The 20,826-nt window shown below is 39.4% G+C and overlaps 1 protein-coding gene across 13 annotated transcripts in view; it reads left to right on the top strand.

Moving 5' to 3' along the window:
* MID2 (midline 2) overlaps window positions 1–20,826 on the top strand; it is a 78,621-nt gene that overhangs the window by 49,722 nt on the left and 8,073 nt on the right. For 8 of the 13 annotated variants that reach the window (XM_070256850.1, XM_070256857.1, XM_070256854.1 and 5 more), the window contains 4 exons: window positions 8,956–9,063; window positions 10,428–10,576; window positions 18,121–18,248; window positions 19,327–19,470. In XM_070256850.1, coding sequence (XP_070112951.1) covers window positions 8,956–9,063; window positions 10,428–10,576; window positions 18,121–18,248; window positions 19,327–19,470 — 529 coding nt within the window. Of the gene's footprint in view, window positions 1–8,955; window positions 9,064–10,427; window positions 10,577–18,120; window positions 18,249–19,326; window positions 19,561–20,826 lie in introns of all 13 variants that reach the window. The other 5 variants (XM_005614397.4, XM_070256855.1, XM_023633960.2 and 2 more) reach the window with 1 other exon arrangement.

A 20,826-nucleotide genomic window follows, 5' to 3' on the forward strand; every position in this document is an offset into this window, starting at 1 on the left:
GTCATGTGTGTCAATAGTTTCTTAAATTTTTTTTTTTTTGAGGAAGATTAGCCCTGTGCTAACTGCTGCCAACCCTCCTCTTTTTGCTGAGGAAGACTGGTCCTGAGCTAACATCCATACCCATCTTCCTCCACTTTCCATGTGGGACGCCTACCACAGCATGGCTTGCCAAGCGCTGCCATGTCCTCACCCGAGATCCGAACCCATGAACCCCGGGCCGCCGAAGCAGAACATGAGCACTTAACCACTGTGCCACCGGGCCGGCCCCAGTTTCTTAATTTTTTTATTGCTGATGTTCCACAATTTGTTTATCCCTGCTCCCACTGAAGAGAATTTTGGTTATTTCCAGTTTTTGGCTAGTACAAATAAAGCTGTTATGAACATGCATTTAAGTTTTTTTTCTGTAGACATAGATGTTTATATTTCTAGGGTAAATACACAGGGTGAGATCTAGAGAGTTTTATATCTTTAGAACACTGTATAACCAAGTGCTATGCTTCACAAAACAAACAGTAGAGTGGAAAGAGCACTGGATGGGGAGTCAAAAGATCTGGCTCCGGCCTTGCTCTGTCCTTCTTCAGTAATATGATGTTGGGGAAGCCCTTCTCCTCTCCAGGCCTCATATTTCTGTCTGTAAAGTGAGGGGCTAGGAATGGATGGTTTCTTCAGTCTTTTCAAGATTTAACAATTCTCGTGTTCTGAAGAGATAGAAAGGAGGTTTCTGCCTCATTTTATACAGGATTTATAGCTATATACGTAGAATACCAGGTACAAACCTAGATTATACCTCTCCCACTTTTTCCTTGTACATTCTAAACAGTTACCTTATGTGGAAAGAAAATATGGGGGAGAAAGTAACTAACTGTAAGGTTACAAAGGCTTGAAAGTCTAATCCTTGAGGAGAAAGGACTCTACAACCAACACAGAATTGCCACATGACGTTGGGCCATTCCTAAAGCATATATATGGAGCAAACTGTCCTCTCCCTGTGTTGACAATATTTGTATTAATTAGACTAAGGGTAAAATGAACATGGAATATGTGTGTGTGTCCACATACATGTGTGCATTATATATGTTTTCTAGATGTTACATTATATGCATTTTTGTAGTATATATTTTTTCCAAAAGTTAGGGATTACAGAAAATGTTTGCAATAGTTAACACTACGGAATGTGATTATCTCGAGAGGCAACTCTGAGAGGAAAAGAAGTATGTTTGTGAGTACAGTCTCTCTGTCTCTGTCTCTCTCTCACATACACACACACATTCAATACAGTGGTTAAAATCGTGGACAAGAGCTGGACTGCCTAGGTGTAAATCCTGGCTCTGCCATTTGATAGTTATATGACCTTGGCCAAATTAGATAACCTCTATGTTTCTTAGTTTCTTCTGTAAAATGGCATGTGATAATAATAGTGTCAGCTGCATAGGGGTTGATGGGACAAGTAAATGAGTCACAAGCAACTAGAACAGTGCCTAGTGCATCATAAGCACCCCCAACCTGACAGGAAACGTGTCTGTCAGTCGATGTCTTTGTCTGTCAGGAGGCCTCCCACAGCATGGATCCCTGAACCCAATATACTAGGATTCTCACACTTCTAGAGATGGCCTGGCTGCTGCCTCCCATCCATGCTACTTTTCTAACTTCAACACTCCCATCCCCCACCTACCTCTAACCCCCCTAACTCCTCGCTCTCTCTTCTGCCAAAAATATAAACTGAGGCACTGTGGCAGTAGGTTGCTTAACTACGCCTCAGTAACTTTTTTTTGCCTCCTAAGCTGCAGTTTACTCCAGTACCGGGAACTAAAAATCCTATTAATAGTTTTACATATCCCCTAGCCCTTAAGTAACCACGTTCACACCAAATCTAAAGAAACAGGTAAAATCCATTAAAAAAACAGCCTTGCTTAACTTAGGTATTTTTATGTAAAGCTGGCAGGACCATCTTTGAAATGTTGAAGTGTTTTGCTGTAGAAAACAAAAAAGAAGATTGTCTCATCTTCCTCTTCCTTTTAAACATTCGAACCTTCCTGATACAAAGGGCTGCGTTGATGGTGGTGTTGGTGTTGGTGGTGTATGTGTGTATGTGTCTGTGTGAGATACTGCCCTTTAAAGTGTGACTTGGATTAACACCTTAGCTTAGATGCTGCCACACTAGGTGCTTCATCTGCTTCATAAGCATCGTGTTTTCTTATTTTTTCCAGCTTTATTGAGATGTAACTGACGTATAACTTTGAGGAGATTTAAGGCGTACACGTATATATTGATGATTTTATACACGTATATATTGTGAAGTGATTACCATGATAAGGTTAGTTAGCACGTACATCACCTCATATAGTTACCTTTTTTTGTGGTGAAAACATTTAAGATCCACTCACATAGCAACTTTCAAGTATACAGTACAGTGTTGTTAACTGTAATCAAGGAATCTAAAAAAGCTGAACTCATAGAAACAGAGAGAACATTGCATTTTCTTGAATGCATCATTATAAGACAGTAATCAATTCTTTGCAGCTCAGTAAGATGACAAAGCTGTTCATAACAACTCGATAATCCATCAGATGTCTAGTTTACCTCTCTCTTTTCTGTCTCATCTCCTTTGTACAGAAAGTGACTGCTTGTGGAATGAAGCCCACCTCAGCCTCTTTTCTCTGCTGATATGGAGTCTGAGAAGTTGGGGTAGTGGTCATCTGAGTGGTCCTAGGCAATAATGGGAAGTGAGAGGTTTGTTGTGCCCTCTCCCACTGCTTTGAGTACTGTGCCTGCTTTTTCTCTCCACCTTGTTCTCAACTAAGGTGTTAATTATCAATGGTTAAGGTGTTACTATAGTGTTAAGATCTTGACATTTTATCCAGGTACACTCAAAGACTCAATATGACAGCGCAGCTCTCCGTGACATATCTGCAACCTCCGTTTCTAGCCTTATTTCCCTCCCTTGCATGTCAGGCTGCTGTGCTTTACTCAAACACATTCTCTACTTTCCTGCCTGTGTTTTTGCTCATGCTGTTTGTATCATTCTCTCTGCCTGAAATTCCCTTCCCTTAAACCTCATTTCTGTGTGTCAAAGTCTTGCTCATCCTTCAAGACCAGCTCAGTTACAGGAAACCTTCCCTAATCCTCTGATTGTCCTTTTCCACAGGGAAAATTAGTTTTCCCTCCTCCATGCTCTCATGGAGTTTTGTTTGTATTCTATTATATTACTTGTTCTGCTACTCCTTAAATTATAATTAGCTGAATTCACACTCATTTTCTCCACTAGACTATAACTGCCTTGAAGGCAAAAGCTGAGTCTTTTTCATAATTCTCTCCCACGCGGGAACCCGCAATAGTGCCTTGTACATAGGGCAGGTACTCAATAAATGTTTTCTGAAATAAAAACTTCCCCAAGTGATCTTTACGCTGGCATTTCAAAATCTTCTAGGGGAAGATCTGTTTGGGCAGATTGCAGGGAATAAACTAGGCAGGCATTGACCATATAGAGTGGAGGACACTGACATGGAGATGCCAACGTGTTCTATTACCATATAAATGAATTTCACTTGAGTCTGAGTATAGGGCTCATCCACTACTTCATACGTACACATTGTTCTCCTTGAACAGGAAATCGCAGTTCCTTCTGAACTCCTGTGCAGCGCTCTGCTGGACTGAGCTGAGGGGAGGGTCTGAGTGGGGATGTTTCTCATTGGGTGGGTTGGAGGGAAGGCTGATGAACTTTAAACCCAAGAATAAAAGACCTGTAGAATGAGCATGTGGGAGATCTCCCAAGAAACTATCAAATAAGCTCTCTGAAAGAAGCAATGGGTAAAAAGGTCTAGTCCATTTACATTTCAATACAGAATAGAAACAATTACCAAAATAACTTTATGCAGTCTCCTAAACCTTTACAACTTGTGACTTTTGTGAACTCCCACATATTTATTTCCTTGTACCAACAAGCAGTAAAATCCTTCAAACAGGGGATGTGTGTGTTTGTATCAGGGAAGGGCGGGAAATTGGGGAAGACTAGGTCTGACACTGGGTTTAATCTTTGGGTTGGGAGGTAGGAAAGAACTTCAGGAAATAGAGTAGATTGGGAAGTTGGAAAGAAATGTGCAAGTCAAATTTTTGCTGCCTTTGGGAGGAAAGAAAAGAACACAGAGCAGAGAAGAGGGCCCAGAGACTTAACAGGAAGGCCTGTGTTCCCTTGTGCTTAGGCCTTGGACGACTAGAGCTGAGACTCTGTCTTAAACATCAGAAACTGCCCCAAAAGTCTTCTAGGGTGGGCAGGTTTACACAAGAGGTTACCAAGATTAGTATCTAATGGTACTTTCAGAGAGGATAGGCTTTTCCACAGATATAAAGCCACTTAGTTAAACCCACTAACCCAAACCAAAGAGCAAAGGTCAAATAAAGAGCTGGAGTCTTCCACAAACCAACCAACTGACCAACCAACCAACCAACCAACCAACCAACCAACCAAAGAATGCTTATCAAGGTAACCCCAGTTGTTTTCAACTAAGGGTTAATAAGCAAGTGAAATACCTCACTGTATTTTCCAAGAAAACTGTAGACAAGAAAAATACCAGGGCTTTCAAGTGTCTTCCAAGCAATTTGAGATGTTTTATTCACATCATGAAGACAGTTTTTCCCTGGAGTATTTCCTGTTCAGAAAACACGAAAGGACCCTGCTCTTTTGAACTGCTTCTTGACATGGAAAGATTTTAATGTCACTGCTTTACCTTTAGTTTGGGCTTTTGCCTCTTCAGCCAACTTTCTGCTCTACTAGTTGTGCCTGGCTATTTTATCTCACCCGATGCAGCTCTCTAAACCCCACTCTAGCTCCCTTCCTTCAATCTACATTTTCTCTACAAAATGCATTTACTATAGTAATTTTCTAATGTTTATCATTCTTACTTTGATTTTTCACTTTGCTAAATCAATCAGTAAATGTCTCCTAAGTGTTTTTTGTGTGTAAAGCATTCTGCGTGTTACAGTGGGAGAAACAAAGTGGCATAAAACCTTTCCTCAAGGAGCTTGCTGTCTAATTGAATATTTTCAAACGAGAGTACTCTCATATTTGACCTTTCCTTTCTATTCCTGTTACCCTCCTTGGCTAGGGCCTGTTCATATCACAATAGCCTCCTAAATTGTCCCCAAGCTTACTGTTACCCCAAATCAAATCAATCCAGTTCATCTTCTTAAAAAAAATTAACTATGGTCATTCTCCCACCATCTTACCCTCCTTCTCTTCAAAAATGTTTTTCAAAGATACCATATTACCTAAAGAGTAAAGTTCAATCTTGTTAGCTTGGCTCAAAATTTCCCTCCTTATCACCATTAAAATCTAAGTTCTATCCATTTTAAGGCTCAATTCAAGTCCTGCTGCATTCAGGCATCTTTTCTCTGTTTCCCCACCGAAAGTGATCTTTCTCTTCAATTTCTGTAGATTATAATCTACATCACTCATTGGAATTTAACTATGCTACCTTGACTTTTTTGTGTTATATGTATGTGGCTTTTCCCCATGCAGATTGCAAATTTATTGAGGGCAGGGCCTGAGCATAATGCACTGCACACACGAGATGCTTAATACATGTTTGATGATGAATTTTCCTGGTTTCAGGATATAGGACAGATTATGAGCGTGGATGACAAAGGCAAGATTCTGAAGGTAAGGGGATGAATTAATAAGGCTTTTACAATAATAGTCCAAAAGGGTGATAAGGGCTTCAACTTATTGGTTCCTTGGCTCAGAGCCTCACTGTTTTACCAGAAGAACTTAAGCGAGATTGGAAAGAAAAGGAGGGCAGGACATTGAGATTGCTGTGAATTGATGTGGAGGATGAGGGAGAAGTAGAAGTCAGAGGTAACTGAACCTGAGTAACTGCAATAACGATAGTCGCATTAACAAAAAAAAAAGGAAATCAGAGGTAGAATCCAGATTTAGAGGGAAGATGATGAGTTTGTTTTTAGACATACTGAGTTTGGGGTAACTTGAATAACCAAGTGAACATGTCTAGCAAGAGGTGAGATATGCCCCCCATTCAATTCAGTGCAGCAAATATTTGCTCAACATCTACCATATGCTAGTCACTTATGCTAGAGATATAGCCAAGTAAGATACAACCCCTGGCGTCCAGAACTTATGTTTGAGCAGGGAAGACAGACTAATAAATTTCTATGATATAAGGGAGTAAAATAATATAATTGAATTATATATAAAGTGCTATGGGACTATAAATAGGGCACCAGTTGTGTCCAGGCAGGTGAGAAAAAGTTACAGAAGTGGTGATCTTTGAGCAGGGCCTGGAAAGATAGTAGAAGTTTGTTCAGTAAACGAATAGAGATGCCAAGACTTGGAAACAATCAGAGTACCTGTCAACAGATGAATGGATAAAGAAAATGTAGTATAGATATTCAAGGGAATACTACTCAGTCATAAAAAGATGAAATCTTGCCATTTGTTCATCAACATGGATGAACTTTGCGGGTATTATGCTAAGTGAAATAAGTCAGATGGAGAAAGACAAGTACCATGTGATTTCAATCATATGTGGAAGATAAAACAACAATAACAAACAAACACATAAATACAGAGAACAGATTGATGATTACCAAAGGGAGAGCGGGGAGGGTGAAGGGGGTAAAGGGGGACATGAGTATGGTGATGGATGGAAACTAGATTTTTGGTGGTGAACACGATGTAGTCAATACAGAAAGTGAACTATAATGATGTACACCTGAAATCTACATAATGTTATAAACCAATGTGACCTCAATAAATAAATAAATAATAAGAAAAAAAAAACAAATAGGGAAGTGACTCTCCAAGTGAAAGCAGAGTCTCAAGCAGAGGCATAGGACATGCAGAAGTGCATGGCATTCTAGGGGAACAACAAGTAGTCTGAAATGACTAAAGAGAATAGGATGACAGAATGAAGATGGATGGTGCAAAAGAGGTAATGATTGTCAGAACCTGAAGACAAAGATTTTGTTACACTAGACTGGAGAGGCGGTATAGTGTGATGGTTAAAAGTGTGGACTCTAGAGTTGGACTCCCTGGGTCCAAATCCCATCTCTGCCACTTACTAGGTTTGTGGCCTTGAGAAAGTCACTTAGTGTCTCTGTGCTTAGGTTTCCTCATCTGTAAAATGGGGCTACCAGTATCTTCCTCGTAGGGTTGTTTCAATGACTGAGAGAACTAGTATATGTGAACTGATTAGGGCAGCACTTGGCATATGGTGAGAGTTGTGTAAAGGTTAGTCCAAGGGCTAAATTGCAAGAAATAAGGCACTACACCATTGTACACTACACCAACAGCAGCCTCAAAAAGAAACTATAAGTGGGAAGTATCTAAGTCTCCTGATACTCTGAGCAGGGATCCAGGGAGAACCAGATGGATCACTTATTCTCATATCTCAAGGAAGGTGAAATTATCTGCCTTGGAAAGGTAGATCCAATTAGGGAAAGGATGAGGAGTCTGAGAGAAAAATTAGAATGGCCAGAGTGGGACTGTTTGTTCAGAATAAATGGAAGCTCTTCTTTTGGTATTCTCCTTGGAAAGTGGAAATAATGCAAAATAAGGTTGAAATTCGGCAAGTGTATTTTATTTCAGTTGAGTAAGAAACAGAAAATCGCCAGCAGGGATCTTAGAGGATGAGAGAGGAGGCAGCAGGGTCCAGTGACAGGTATTTTCCTGGGCTTGGAGTATGTAAAGAAACCCTCTGAAGAGGGCTAGCAATTGGAAATGCAGCCTTACCTTGCTAATGAAGCACATCTGGCCCCTCGAGTTTTCATGCTCTCAAGTAACCCATTGTCTGTTCCTCAGCCTTCTAGAGCTCTGCGTGAGTGATCCGTGAATAGACTCTTGGAATGATTGTGCTTCCCCGTGTGACTGCGCTGTGTGCTACTGAAATGGAACTGAGCCTCCTCTGCCCACCCAGCCAGCCCAGGGCTTTCACTTGACAGGACTCGGTTTGAATTCTGGTTTTACCACTTACTAGCTATGTGATCTTGACAAGTCGCTACAATTCTCTGAGTCTCAGTTTCCCCATCTGTGAAATGGGAATAAAAATGGCTCCTATATTATAAAGTGGTTATGTAATTACATGAAATAATTTATCTATAAAGTACTTGGCACATTAAGTGCTTTCAAGATGTAAGTTCATTTCCCCTTCCTTTCCCTTTACACTTGGGAAGCCCAAAGATCTCCTGCTCTCATTTTAGCAGGGGGCTTCATACCATCTAATGTCAATAGTAGTAGAGATGGGAAGAAGGAGAAATCGGTACACGGAAAGACAATGAAGAGTGGTGGCTTTTTTTTTTCAACCCCACCCTGACTTTGCAGTAGAGATATTTTGATATAGCCAGTCTCCCAAAGTAGGAAAGGTGTTCAGATACTTGACAGCCCAAGGTGAGAAATATCTACTAAGACATGATGACAACTATGTGAAAATATGTATACACGTGCATCTATTTAATGTGAACACAGAGCTGCACATTCCTAGTTTTAAAATTAGACAGGAACAAGGAAAACTGAAACATTTTTGTTAGGATGGTAGACATATGTTGTTGTGATGTTATCTTAATATTATCGTGCCTGTGGAGAGGGATCCTCTTTCCATGACATACTTTTAAATCTCCTTACCCTCTTTCCAAAAGAATAGCAGGACAGGGTGCTGGAGTAACGGGAATTGCACAGTGGGAATAACATGCCCCCATCTCATCTGTCCTTCTGCCCAGCCTTCCATTAACCATCATGATCTACCAGATGCCAGAGAGCTTCCTGTCTGTGGTGCTTCAATGCCCTTGCATCATTAATATCATCATCTCTACCCTTCTTCTAGGAGTGGATCTTATGAGGGAGGTATGGAAGAAGTTGTGCATGCTTAGCTGTCAGTCCGAACCTTTGAGAGCCAGCAGGGGACAAAGGCAGCAATCACTGTGTAATACTCTGGACTTTCTTGGCAGGTGAATACTGCTATGCATGAGGCAAAACTTATGGAAGAATGTGACGAGTTGGTAGAGATCATCCAGCAGAGGAAGCAAATGATTGCTGTCAAAATCAAAGAGACAAAGGTAAAGCACAGCGCTTCAGTGAGGCCAAGGCAGAGTTGACTTTACAAATGTCAAAGTTTCATCCTGATGATTCCAGTTTGAACTTGGATCATGCAAGCAAGAAAAATGAGGTTGTAGGGAGGGAGGCAAAGAAGAAGCAGTGTTTGGCCTAGTGCTATGAATCCAGTAAAAATGATGGCAGTTCTGGGGTATTGGAAACATCCTTTATCTTGACCTGGTTGGTGGTTACATGGGTGTGTAAATATGTGCAAAAAATCATTGAGTGGTACATGTCATATTTCGGTGTTTTATTGTATGTATGTTATAAGTCAATACAAAAAGAAAAAAGCAAAACACTCATGGTAGAAATGTGGGTCAGAATTATGGAAGGACCATGGATGCCAGTATAAGGATTTGGGACTTAATCTGAAAGGCATTGGGAAACAATTCTAGTTTCTTAGGAAGGAGAAGACTGATTGATATGGCAGGGGTTTGCAGGGTAGATCAGAATGGGATGATGTTCAAGTCAGGGCTTACAGAATGATTCTTGGTATGAGTTGATGAAAATCTAAATCAGGGAAGTGGCAGCACAAATGGAAGAACATAACAGGCATTGCTAAAAGGAAATGATGGGAATCATCAACTGATTAGATATAAAAGATGAAGGAGAGAGAGAAGACTTCCAGGCTTTTAACCTGGGAACTGAAGAATCGTGGTCAAGAAGGTCAGGTGTGAGCCTCTGTGCATCTATATGGTTTTAGGCTGGTTGGTCTGCTGGTCAGTCTAGTGATTATATGTTCAGGTGAGGTGTTATGAGAGCCTGGAGTCATGACTTTGTGCCATGCTGGGTGGTTCTAGCTAACAGGAACTGAAGTTTCTGACAACACAGATGGGTGAACACACAGGTATGCATAAAGATACTTAGACAAATATCTACATAGAAATGTAGATACTCATAAAGAAAAAGGGGATACTTTTTATTAAACATGTATGTGAAAATATATTGACAATAAAATGGAAACAATGGTGATCTCTGGGTGGTAGGGTTTCTTTTTATGTTTTGTTTTCTAAATTTTTTATAATGAGCATGCATTGCTTGTATAATCAGAAAAATTAATGTTATGAATAAAAAGAGGAGGTAGATGGCCTAGAGTATATGACTGAGTGTGTTGCAAGGTAAGTAAGTGGTCCTTAGGTGGGAGGAGGGGTTGGCAAGGCAGACATAGAGGGTAGGGTAAGAAGGTGAGTGGTTCGTACAGAGGCCATGGGATATTAATAGGCCTTATTTTTAGAATCACTGCAGCAGATCTCTGTCATGTTGTTTTATCATTTTTAATTAAGCACTCTATGTTTTCTCTTATTTTTCTTTTGCTAATTCCTTTAAGGTTATGAAACTGAGAAAGTTGGCACAGCAGGTTGCTAATTGCCGCCAGTGTCTTGAACGGTCAACAGTCCTCATCAACCAAGCTGAGCATATCCTGAAAGAAAATGACCAGGCACGGTTTCTCCAGTCTGCAAAAAATATTGCTGAGAGGTGAGTTCCTTATATTCTTTTGATGTGCCTGCTGTTATGAAAAGGGGCCAGCTTAAAGTCACTTAATTCTGTTCAGGCATGTATGTAGCAGCTGCCACCTGAAGATTTTTCCAGCTGGATAGTTACTAAACCTCAGTGGCAGATTGCCCTGTGGATTTCTGGCGCCCTTCTGTCCATCTCTGCAGCCTACCAGTTTTTCTAATGCACAGCCAAACATGTGCCCTAGCTATGCCACAGCTCTCCACTGCCCACTCAGGGCTCGAGCTTTCTATATTGGCGTTAGTTTACAGGCAGAGAAACTTTTGGCCACATTGACAGGTGTGTATCCTTCCTAAGTCTATGTGAAGTTTCTGTGGTTTTCATTTAGTTATTCCTCATGTAAATCCTTTAGAGCAGTAATTCTTAGGCTTTTATTTAGTCAGTCACCCCTTTGAAAATTTGATGAAAGTTATGAGCCCTCTTCCCAAGGGAAAAAATGCATGTAAGATATATACACATAAAATTTTGCATACAATTTCAGAGGACTCATGGATCTTTAGAAGCCCAGCTATGCACCACTTGCGAACAATCTGAGGTATAAAGTGAAACACTGTTCAGTCACCAAGGCTTCAATGGGCTACGGGGGTTCTTTAGGCCAGATTTGGCCTCCTTAGAGCTCCTTTTCATTCATTGAAGATTTTGTCTCCAAATTTACCCTCTTTTTTCTGTTGCTTCTGCCATTGTTCTGGGTGACCTTAGCAGTATCCACATGACTGGCCCATCCTGGCTTCTTGCCATCCCCTCCTCCAGTGACCCTCACCTCTGCTCCACTTCATCCATCCACTTCCAAGGCCCACATGCTGAACTTCTCCATCACTCAGAATTACACTTAAATCATAAATTAAAATATGCCACTTTCTAACCACAAGCTCTGTACTTACAGTTGTCTGTTTTTCTTCCAATAAGTCTATTCTTCAACTTCACTGGGACTTCTAACTACTGACTACTACCTACCGGCTACCGACTTTTCACTTCTTCCTTTGGCCTATTTGAGGTCTGTGATTTCTCACTTCAGCTACTCTCTTTTCAATATTCCCAGTTCCCTTGCCCCACTGTCTTTTTATCACACCAACCTGATAAAACCCCAAGCTGAATCAGCCCAGCTATTCCCACCTTTTCCAGGCCTATATTTGAGTTGCAGGACCCCACTGGAGAAAATTACATAACCAAAAAAGTTGGTACTATGATACCACAAATTTATGGCTTCTACTCTCACCTGGGCCCTTGGTACTGACCTGAAATCCTTCTGTGTTGCTCTGGTCAGCTTTCTTTTTTCCTTGTCTCTATCATGGCTATTTCAAATTTTCTGTACTCAACTAAAACTTCTAAACCTGCCACCTTCCTGCTTATGCTCAGCAAATGACTTTACCTCCTATTTTATAGAGAGAGTGGTAGGTATGTAATGATAAATTCCTCAACTTCGTATCTATGTCCTCAGCTCACTGATGCTGTGTTTATTTTTTTAAGTCTTTTTTTTTCCTGTGGATTTCTTTTTTTGTTTTTTGAGGAAAATTAGCCCTGAGCTAACATCTGCTGCCAATCCTCCTCTTTTTGCTGAGGAAGACTGAGCCTGAGCTAACATCCGTGCCCATCTTCTTCCACTTTATATGTGGGACATCTGCCACAGCACGGCCTGCCAAACGGTGCCATGTCCACACCCAGGACCTGAACCGGTGAACCCCAAGCTGCTGAAGCAGAACGTGCAAACTTAACCACTGCACCATGAGGCCGGTCCCTCTCTGTGGATTTCATTTTGATAGTTTCTAATGATAAGTCTTCAATTTGACTAACCTTTTCTTCTATAATGCCTAATCTGCCATTAATTTCTCCAGTATATTTTTCATCTCAGATATTGTAGTTTTCATCTCTAGAAGTTCAACTTGGATCTTTTTATGTCTTCCATATATTTACTTAATATATTTAGCCTTCTTTCTAGCTTTTTGAACATATGGAATACAGTTATAATAACTGTTTTAAAGTCTAACATCTGTGTCAGTTCTAGGTCAATTTCAGTTGGTTGCTTTTTCTCTTCATTATGGGTTGTATTTTCTTGCTTCTTTGCATGTCTAGTAATTTTTCATTGGATGCTGGACATTGTGAATTTTATCTTATTGGCTGCTGTATATTTTTGTATTCCTGTAAGTATTCTTAAGCTTTGTGCTGGGACACAATTAAGTTACTTGAAAATAGTTTGATTCTTTCAGGTCTTGCTTTTAAGAATTGTTAGTTGACGTCATAGCAATGTTTAGTCCAGGGGACATTTTTCCTCACTACTGAGGCAAGACCCTTCTGAGTACTCCACTGAGTACCCCATGAATCATGAGATTTTCTAGTCTGGCCAGTGGGAACAGACACTATTCCTGCCCCTGTGTGAGCACCAGGGATTGTTCCCTCTAATCTTTTTTGGGTGGCTCTTTCCCTAGCATTGGGCAGTTTCCTCACATGCATGTTTTGATGAGGATTTTGTTGAGTACTAGAAGGGAACCCTCTGAAGCTCTCCAGAATTCTCCCTGTGCAGCTTTCTTCTCTCTGGTACTCTGCCCTGTAAACTCCAGCCAACTTAGTCTCCCTGGACTCTCAGCTTGTGTTCTTAATTAGGAACTCCATCAGGCTCCACCTGATTTCCCCTTCATGTACCATTTTACTCCCTTAATTTTGTTGGAGCAAATTTTCCCATAGGTTCATAAGAAAGACTAGATAGGAAGCAAATTTTTGAGAACTTTTTGTTTAAAAAAATACTTAAAATTTTCACATTTGATGGGTTGAAATGAATTTGTTATAATTTTGAAAGCATGGATCTATTGTCTCCTAACTTCCAGTGTTGTGTTGAGAGATTCACTGCTATTTGATTCCTGATCTTTTGAATATGACATATGTTTTAAAATCTGAAGCTTTTAAGGTCTTATCTTTATCTAGTTTTTCTGAAATTTCACCAAGATATGCCTTGCTGTGGGTCTTTTATCATTCGTTTTTGTTGGGCACTAAGTGGGTCTTTCCAATCTGAACTCTACTGACTTTTAGTTCTGGGAAAATTTCTTGTATTATTTCCTAATATTTTCCTCTCCTTTATTTTCTCTCTTCTCTCTTTTTGGGACACTGATTAGTCAGATGTTGGACATTCTAGATTTTTCCTCTAATTTTGAAATCTTTTGTTACCCATATTTTCCATGACTTTATCTTCCTGTTCTATCATCTAAAATTTTTCCTTGATTTTTCATCCAATCCTTCTATTACGATTTTAATTTCAGCATTCATATTTTTATTTATAAGAGCTCTTTCTTGATCTTTGTTTCTTTTTTAGCATTCTGTCCTCGCTTTGTGGATATAAACTATTTGTTTATCTTTCTGAGGCTATTAATGATCATTTAAAAAGTTTTCTTCTAAACTGCATTGTCTTGGTTTCCTCCAAGTTCCTTTTCCTCGTTAGTTTGTTTTAGTTTCTGTGTCTTCCTAAATGTCTGGTAAGCTTTTGGTTGCCTGTTTGAATTTAAGTGCTAAAGGGTGACTGGAAGATCTGAGGGAATGGGAATAGTTTGTTGCTTGGTGAACCTTGCTATAGGATTATAAAGTAGAATGCCAGATTTTTATTGAGTAGAACCCAAGTGTCAGTTCTGTAGGTGTTTTCTCTTGGGTCGTTTACCCCTGGATGGAATCCACCAATCTCCTGCTTCTGTGGGGGGGGGTGGTGAAGGGTATAAGCCTGGCTGCCACCATTCTGGGAGCCAAGCAGGAAAAGGGAGTTAAGGGTTTTATGACTGTTATTAGTATAGCATCAAAGCTCTGCAGAAAGTAAACCTCATATCTCCCACCAGGATGAGGGAGGGGTAGTCTCTGGTGAGTGGATCTGGGGGTCTAGCTTTTCCTCATGCGAATTTTCAGCTGTCTGTAACACTAAATCAGCTTGATGTTGCTGGCTTCCTGATCCAGCTTTCTCTGGTCTCTTATTGGTTACTACCCATCTATCCCTTTTTAGCCTCCAAAAATTTTTGACAATCTATCCCTCACTGGCATCTCTTTTTCCATTCCCTTTGTCTTTGTGGGTTTATGACTTTTTATTCTTTGACTGTGATTTCAGTGGGATTTCATGAGAGCAGAGATAAAACATATATTTAAACCACTGTATTTAATCATCCCCACTCACTCTTCAACTCTCTGAAATGTCTTCTGCCACTACTATACTACTGAAAGTGTTCTTTCCAAGGTCCAAATGAATACCTTGTTGCTAAATATAATAGATATTCCTTTGTTTTATCTTACTGCTTCATCTTACCTGATCTCTCAGTAGGATTTGTCCCTACTGACCATTTTTACTTGAAAGTTTTCTACCATTAGCTTCCATGAACACTCCTTGTTTTCTTCCTACCTTTCTGGTTTCTTTTGCCTTTGTGAGCAACTCTTCCTTGACCTATTCCTTTAATGCTATTGTTCTTTGTGATTCTGTCTTAGGTTATTCTCTTCTCTCACTACACAGTTTCCCTGTTGCAAACTTATAGCTCACTTACCACCTAGATGTTGATGATTCCCAACTCTCTATCTAAATCTTCTTTTCATAGGCTCAGGTATAGCCTGTGGGGTAGGTGGAATAGATGGCTATCTATGTGGTATGGCTTGAGAATCATCTACCCAACTTAAATGTCTTTCTCACTGGTCTCTCACAGGGTCTAAAATTCTTCCCCACCATTATTTATTGTAGCATATTAGCTGGGAGAATTATTTCTTCCCCCTTACAAATGACACTTACTATATTGCCCCAATAGAGATCAAAGCCTTGAGAGATACCTAATGTTGTGTTTTGCTTAAACATAGCAACACAGACATACAGACACACACTTACATATACCCCAATGTCATTTTTAACTCATCCTTAACCTTCCAGCCACTGTTAACATTTAGGAGTATAGTATCCCAATATTTATATATATGTATATATTTCACAAACATAAGGTCATGCTGTATATCTTATATTTTAACCTGTGTTTGAAATTTAACGATATATCACACACTTTCCTTGTCATTGAATATTATTGTATAACCTAGTTTCCAGTGGCCTCTTAGTATTTTAATCTCTTGACATATAACACATTACTTAGCTCAATCTCCATTGGTACACAATTAGGTTACATACAGTGTGTTGAGTGCTCTTGTAGTTGTGTCTTTGTATACGTCTTAGTTATTCTCTTAGTAAAAAATTTATGAAGTAGAACTGTAGTGTCAAATAATATTTACATTTTAAACTATTTTGATATTTAATGCTAAATTTGGTCTCCGAAATTTGTGTCAATTTTAGCCCTAATAAAAATACGTAGGCATTATTTAATATAGGCATAAGAAGCTCCTATATTGTCATTATTTATAATCTTAAATGCTGTCTCGTTTTAATTTACATTTCTTTGATTTCTCACATAGTTGAGCTTTTTAATATATTTGTTTGCTTTTTGTTTCCATGTTTTGTGAATTAACTTTCTATTTTGCCTACACTCCTGTCACCACTTTACTTTTTGCTCATTCCTAGACACCTTAAAATCCGATCTGCCTCCAATTTTCACCTCTCTCAGTCCATCCAATGCAGCCAGAGTTCTCTCCTTAAAATATAAATTTGAGCATATCACTCCTCTGCCTAAAATGTTTCAGTGGCTCCCATTGCTCTTAGGATAAAGTGCACAGTTTGTAACATGGCCCACAAGGCCCTGCGTGACTTTGCCTAATTCTTCAGCCTTTACGTAAGAGAGAACACACACACATCCACAAAGTCTTTGCTTAGCTAACTCGTACTCATCTTGTAGGTCATTGCTTAAAATGAAGTTCCTCTGGGGAGATTTCCCTTAGTACCCAAGTCCCTGCCAGGTGACTCTTGGATATACTTCACTCCCTTTGTAGCAGCACTTCTATTGCCTATTTAATGTTTTTCTCTTCCACGATCTGTGAGCTCTGTGGGGGCAAGGACCACAACTAACTTTCCTGTGTATCTCCAGTGCCTACTACCAGAGTGCCTGGCACATTAGTTGTGCTCAGTAAGTATTGGACAGACGGGTGGGTGGGTAGATGGATGGAAGGAAGGAAGGAAGAAGGTTGAGGAGGCCAGGGGAAATTTCATGAGCCAATTTTCTGCCCTACCTCTTGCCCTAAAGAGGTTGTTGTCTTCTCACTCATGAAATTCTGAAAGATTGGCTATTCAGTGTGAGACCTTAAGATTGCACTGAGTTAGTCTTTCATTTGTTTATCCTGGCCTGCAGTTTATTCTTGAAAGATCTCTATTTTCAGAAACAGCCAGGAGCTATTGTTGGTAGATGTGTAGCAGGGACTAGTACTCATCTCCTTACAACTAATTCACCAAAGAAGTTTTCCCTCTGGTCTTCCTACATTCAATGCCTCTTCCCTCCACTCTAACCTGCATATTGTTGCCAAGTTAATGTTTCTTTCTATTCTGTCATTTGCATGCTCAAGGACTTCACAGGCTCTGATTCAGAAGGTTAGGCACAGGGCTTAAATATGTATGCTTTGGTCAAAGCTCCCCAAGATAATTCCAATGTGTAACTATGGTTAAGAATTGCCAAAGTATATTAAAATATACCTTAATATTTTTTAAAAAGGCACTATCTAAATGGTTAAGGGTATAGAGTTTAGAATTCAGTGAACATAGGTTCAGTTATATTTCTTCTTTTTTCTGACCCTTACTAGTTGTGTGACCTTCGGCAAATTGCTTAACCTTTATATGTGTCAACTTTCTTATTTACAAAATGGAAACAACATTTACTACACAGGTTATGGTCAGGAGTAAATTAGATAACATATATAAAGTGCATGGATGGTGTGATGTATATACTAAATGCTCAATAAATGTTAGCAGTGTGTTGTTGTAGTTAGTCATTCAGTTATTGATTCAACAGTTATTTATTCATATTCACTATATGTCCAACACTGTGTTAGCGTCCATGGAAGACATAAGTGGTACAAAATATGAACCCTGCTCTCGAGATCCCTAGAATTAGTTGAGGAGATAAAACTAGCATAGCATTATACAATTAAAGAATAATAAAATTAAATGTAAATATTATAAAAGATCAAATAAAGTGTAACATTTAGGGGAAGGTTTTAACTTAGCCCCAGCATGCTGGCTTGTTGATTAGCATAAAATAGAGGGGGAGGAAAAAATCTCTCAAACTGCTCTTACCAAGCCTTCAAAGGTCTAGTTTTAATGCTGCTGGCCAGATGGAAAATGATGCAGAGGGGAAAAAATCCTGTATTTTCTTCTCAAAATTAAGACAGGATGGGGGAGTGTGTTTGAGGGGTGAACATATGTGAATAAATATGGTATAACACTTAATTGGTTCCTGATGAATAAAATTTAAATGGTTTCCATTGGAAAAGCACAATATGATATTTTTCACTTAATGAATCAAGCCCTACAACTCATTTATTTTCACCTTGTTAAACCAGAAATCAAACACTGGATAAAGGTTGCAAACTTATTTTGATGTATATTGATGTACTTTTCTCTCTTCCAGGGTCGCTATGGCAACTGCATCTTCTCAAGTTCTGATTCCAGACATCAATTTTAATGATGCCTTTGAAAATTTTGCTTTAGATTTTTCCAGAGAAAAGAAACTGCTCGAGGGGCTAGATTATTTAACAGGTGTGAAAATATTGTGCTTTCCTTACCATTTTAATCCTTTTTTTGGTGTGCTTTTACTTTAAAATAATCTGAAAGGACAATATTTATAACGAAAATGCTTTTATAACCTTTAAAATGATACACATATCTTTTTACATATATTTTAGTTCATGTTTCAAAAGAAAGATTATTTGTCAAATATTTCTGGGGGTAGAATGGGTATACCATCCATACTAAGGTATAAAACAAGAAGTTGCTGATGGATTGCTCCTTACAAGCCTATCAGCAATATATTGTCACTTGTTATGGTAGTAGAACACAGGTGGCAATTATGGAATATTAGAGAATGTCCCACATGGGTACAGGTATGACTCAAATGGTTTTAGGGAAACTCAGGAATTATCAGATTAGGAAGAAAAATGTCAGAAATATCTGGCTTGCAGACAGTTTTAAAAAATGAGGGATGCAACCAGCCTGTTAAAAATGCTGGCTTCCTTCAGGGTTTTTGAATGATTATTGCATAAGAAAAATATACACACACAATAACTGTTTGTAATTATTCTTAATATATTAAATAGCTGTCATTTATTAAATGCTGTCAACTTTATGCCAGACACTATATACTAATTTTATGTCATGAATCCTCACAACAAATCTATGTGGTAATTATCACCCCCATTTTACTGATGAGGGAACTCATATTAATTTTCACTTGGCTATACTGCCAAAAATATATAATAAAATATTTTGAAGTAAAAAGAAATAGGTTGAAGTTCATGTAATAAGAAAACCATATGACCACTTTGCTGTTGTATCTACATATGTTTGTACTGGTAGAGAAGACAACTGGGCAATTATTTCAATAACTTAGGCTTTTATCTTTGCCTAAAATATCTTTATCATTGAAGCAAAAGTGGTTTGGGGGAGCTTGAGGTCTCAGCACTTGGCTTTAGGTGGTATAGTATATGCAATCTATAGCTTCTTTTATTAAGAAAACCTCCTCTTCATGGGATGTTGGCTTGGGCAACAAGAGTAACAATTGTAAAATTCCAGAACAGAAGGTGTGCTTTCCTTACCTCTTTTCCACCTTTCCTTACAGCCCCAAACCCACCATCTATCCGAGAGGAACTCTGTACTGCCTCCCATGACACCATTACGGTCCACTGGATCTCAGATGATGAGTTCAGCATCAGCTCCTATGAGCTTCAGTACACCATATTCACTGGCCAGGCTAACTTCATCAGTAAGTCATGGTGTAGTTGGGGCCTGTGGCCAGAGATAAGGAAATGTAAGGAAGCAGTAAGCTGCTCAAGATTGGCCGGGGCGCCACGAGGCAAGTGTTTGTAAGACATGTCAGGTTGTTTAGTATAGTGTTTCGTAGACAGTGTAAGCTTTTAGGGCATTGCAAAAACCTTACTGATGGGTCACAAGCAAGTTGTGTATTTCTTTGCTGGGCAGTCCCTGGGGATGCTCCCATTTGTTTATGTAATCTTTAGCCTTTCCTCAGTTAATCCATGTCACTCCACTCTCCCAAGTCAGAACACAGCTCAGAAATCATTCCTGGGTAGCTAAGCCACCATCATTGCTGATTCTATGTGTGTGAACATCTCTCTCCTTGACTCTTCTTCCACTTCATTATCATGGTAAAATACACTATGTTCAAAGACTACTACTTCCTTTATTGTACCTATTTGTATCAGTGAATATAGTGACAAGCCTCCTGCCTCTGTCACTCTTCCTTTTACCCATTTTCCCTTTCCTCCAAGACTTACACTGAATATAAAAATATGTGGGTGGGCCATAAAATGAAAGGTATTCCAAAAACAGTCATTTAGCTTACATGTTATGGTTTCACCTTCTGACGAATTGTAGTAAGATAAGGCAGAGTAGGAGCTTAACTAATCAATTGCCAGACAATAGGGGTCGAACTGCAAGTTCCCCTTAATGTGCTGGAGAAAAATGGCAACGAAGGCAGAATGAAAGCTGGATCAAGACTAGAACTGATTCCCACCCTGAGGTTGTATCTGCATAGCTGCAAATTAGTATTTTCTTTTACCTTTGTGTTTGTGCTTCTGTGTCTGACTTCATAGGCCCACATGAAAGGAGTTTTTCCAATGAAACCCTCCTGATAGGCTTCCTTTTCCTGCTTTGAGATAATCCTGGGCCACATGGTGGGGTGGAGAGGTGAGAGGGCATTTGGGGTCAAACTCTAAAAAACACTTGCCTCGTGCAGCTCCCACCTAAGCCACTTGGCCTGGGTAGCTGTGTTCCTGGGTGTTTCTTCAGGTTGTGAAGTCACAAACGTTAAGTCCTCCCCCCACATGACTTGTCTGTACTTGTCTCTCCTGCTCTGGAAAGTCTTAGAGCCAGCAATTGTACTGCTCTTTCCTGATATGGGGAGAGCAGTGGTCTCCTGGGAGTTGAGAATAAGTCCAAGAAGTGACAAAGATCTAAAGGCTGTCACCTCTATTTTCAAGGATATATAGTCCTTTGTAAAGAAAGGCTTAAAGGATAATTCTTAATATCAATAGGATCATAGCATCTTAGAATTAGAAAAGACCTTAAAAGTCATCCTGTTTAATCTTCTTCTCTTCTACCA

The sequence above is a fragment of the Equus caballus genome, chromosome X (genome assembly GCF_041296265.1).
Source record: "Equus caballus isolate H_3958 breed thoroughbred chromosome X, TB-T2T, whole genome shotgun sequence".
NCBI classification, from domain to species: Eukaryota; Metazoa; Chordata; class Mammalia; order Perissodactyla; family Equidae; genus Equus; species Equus caballus.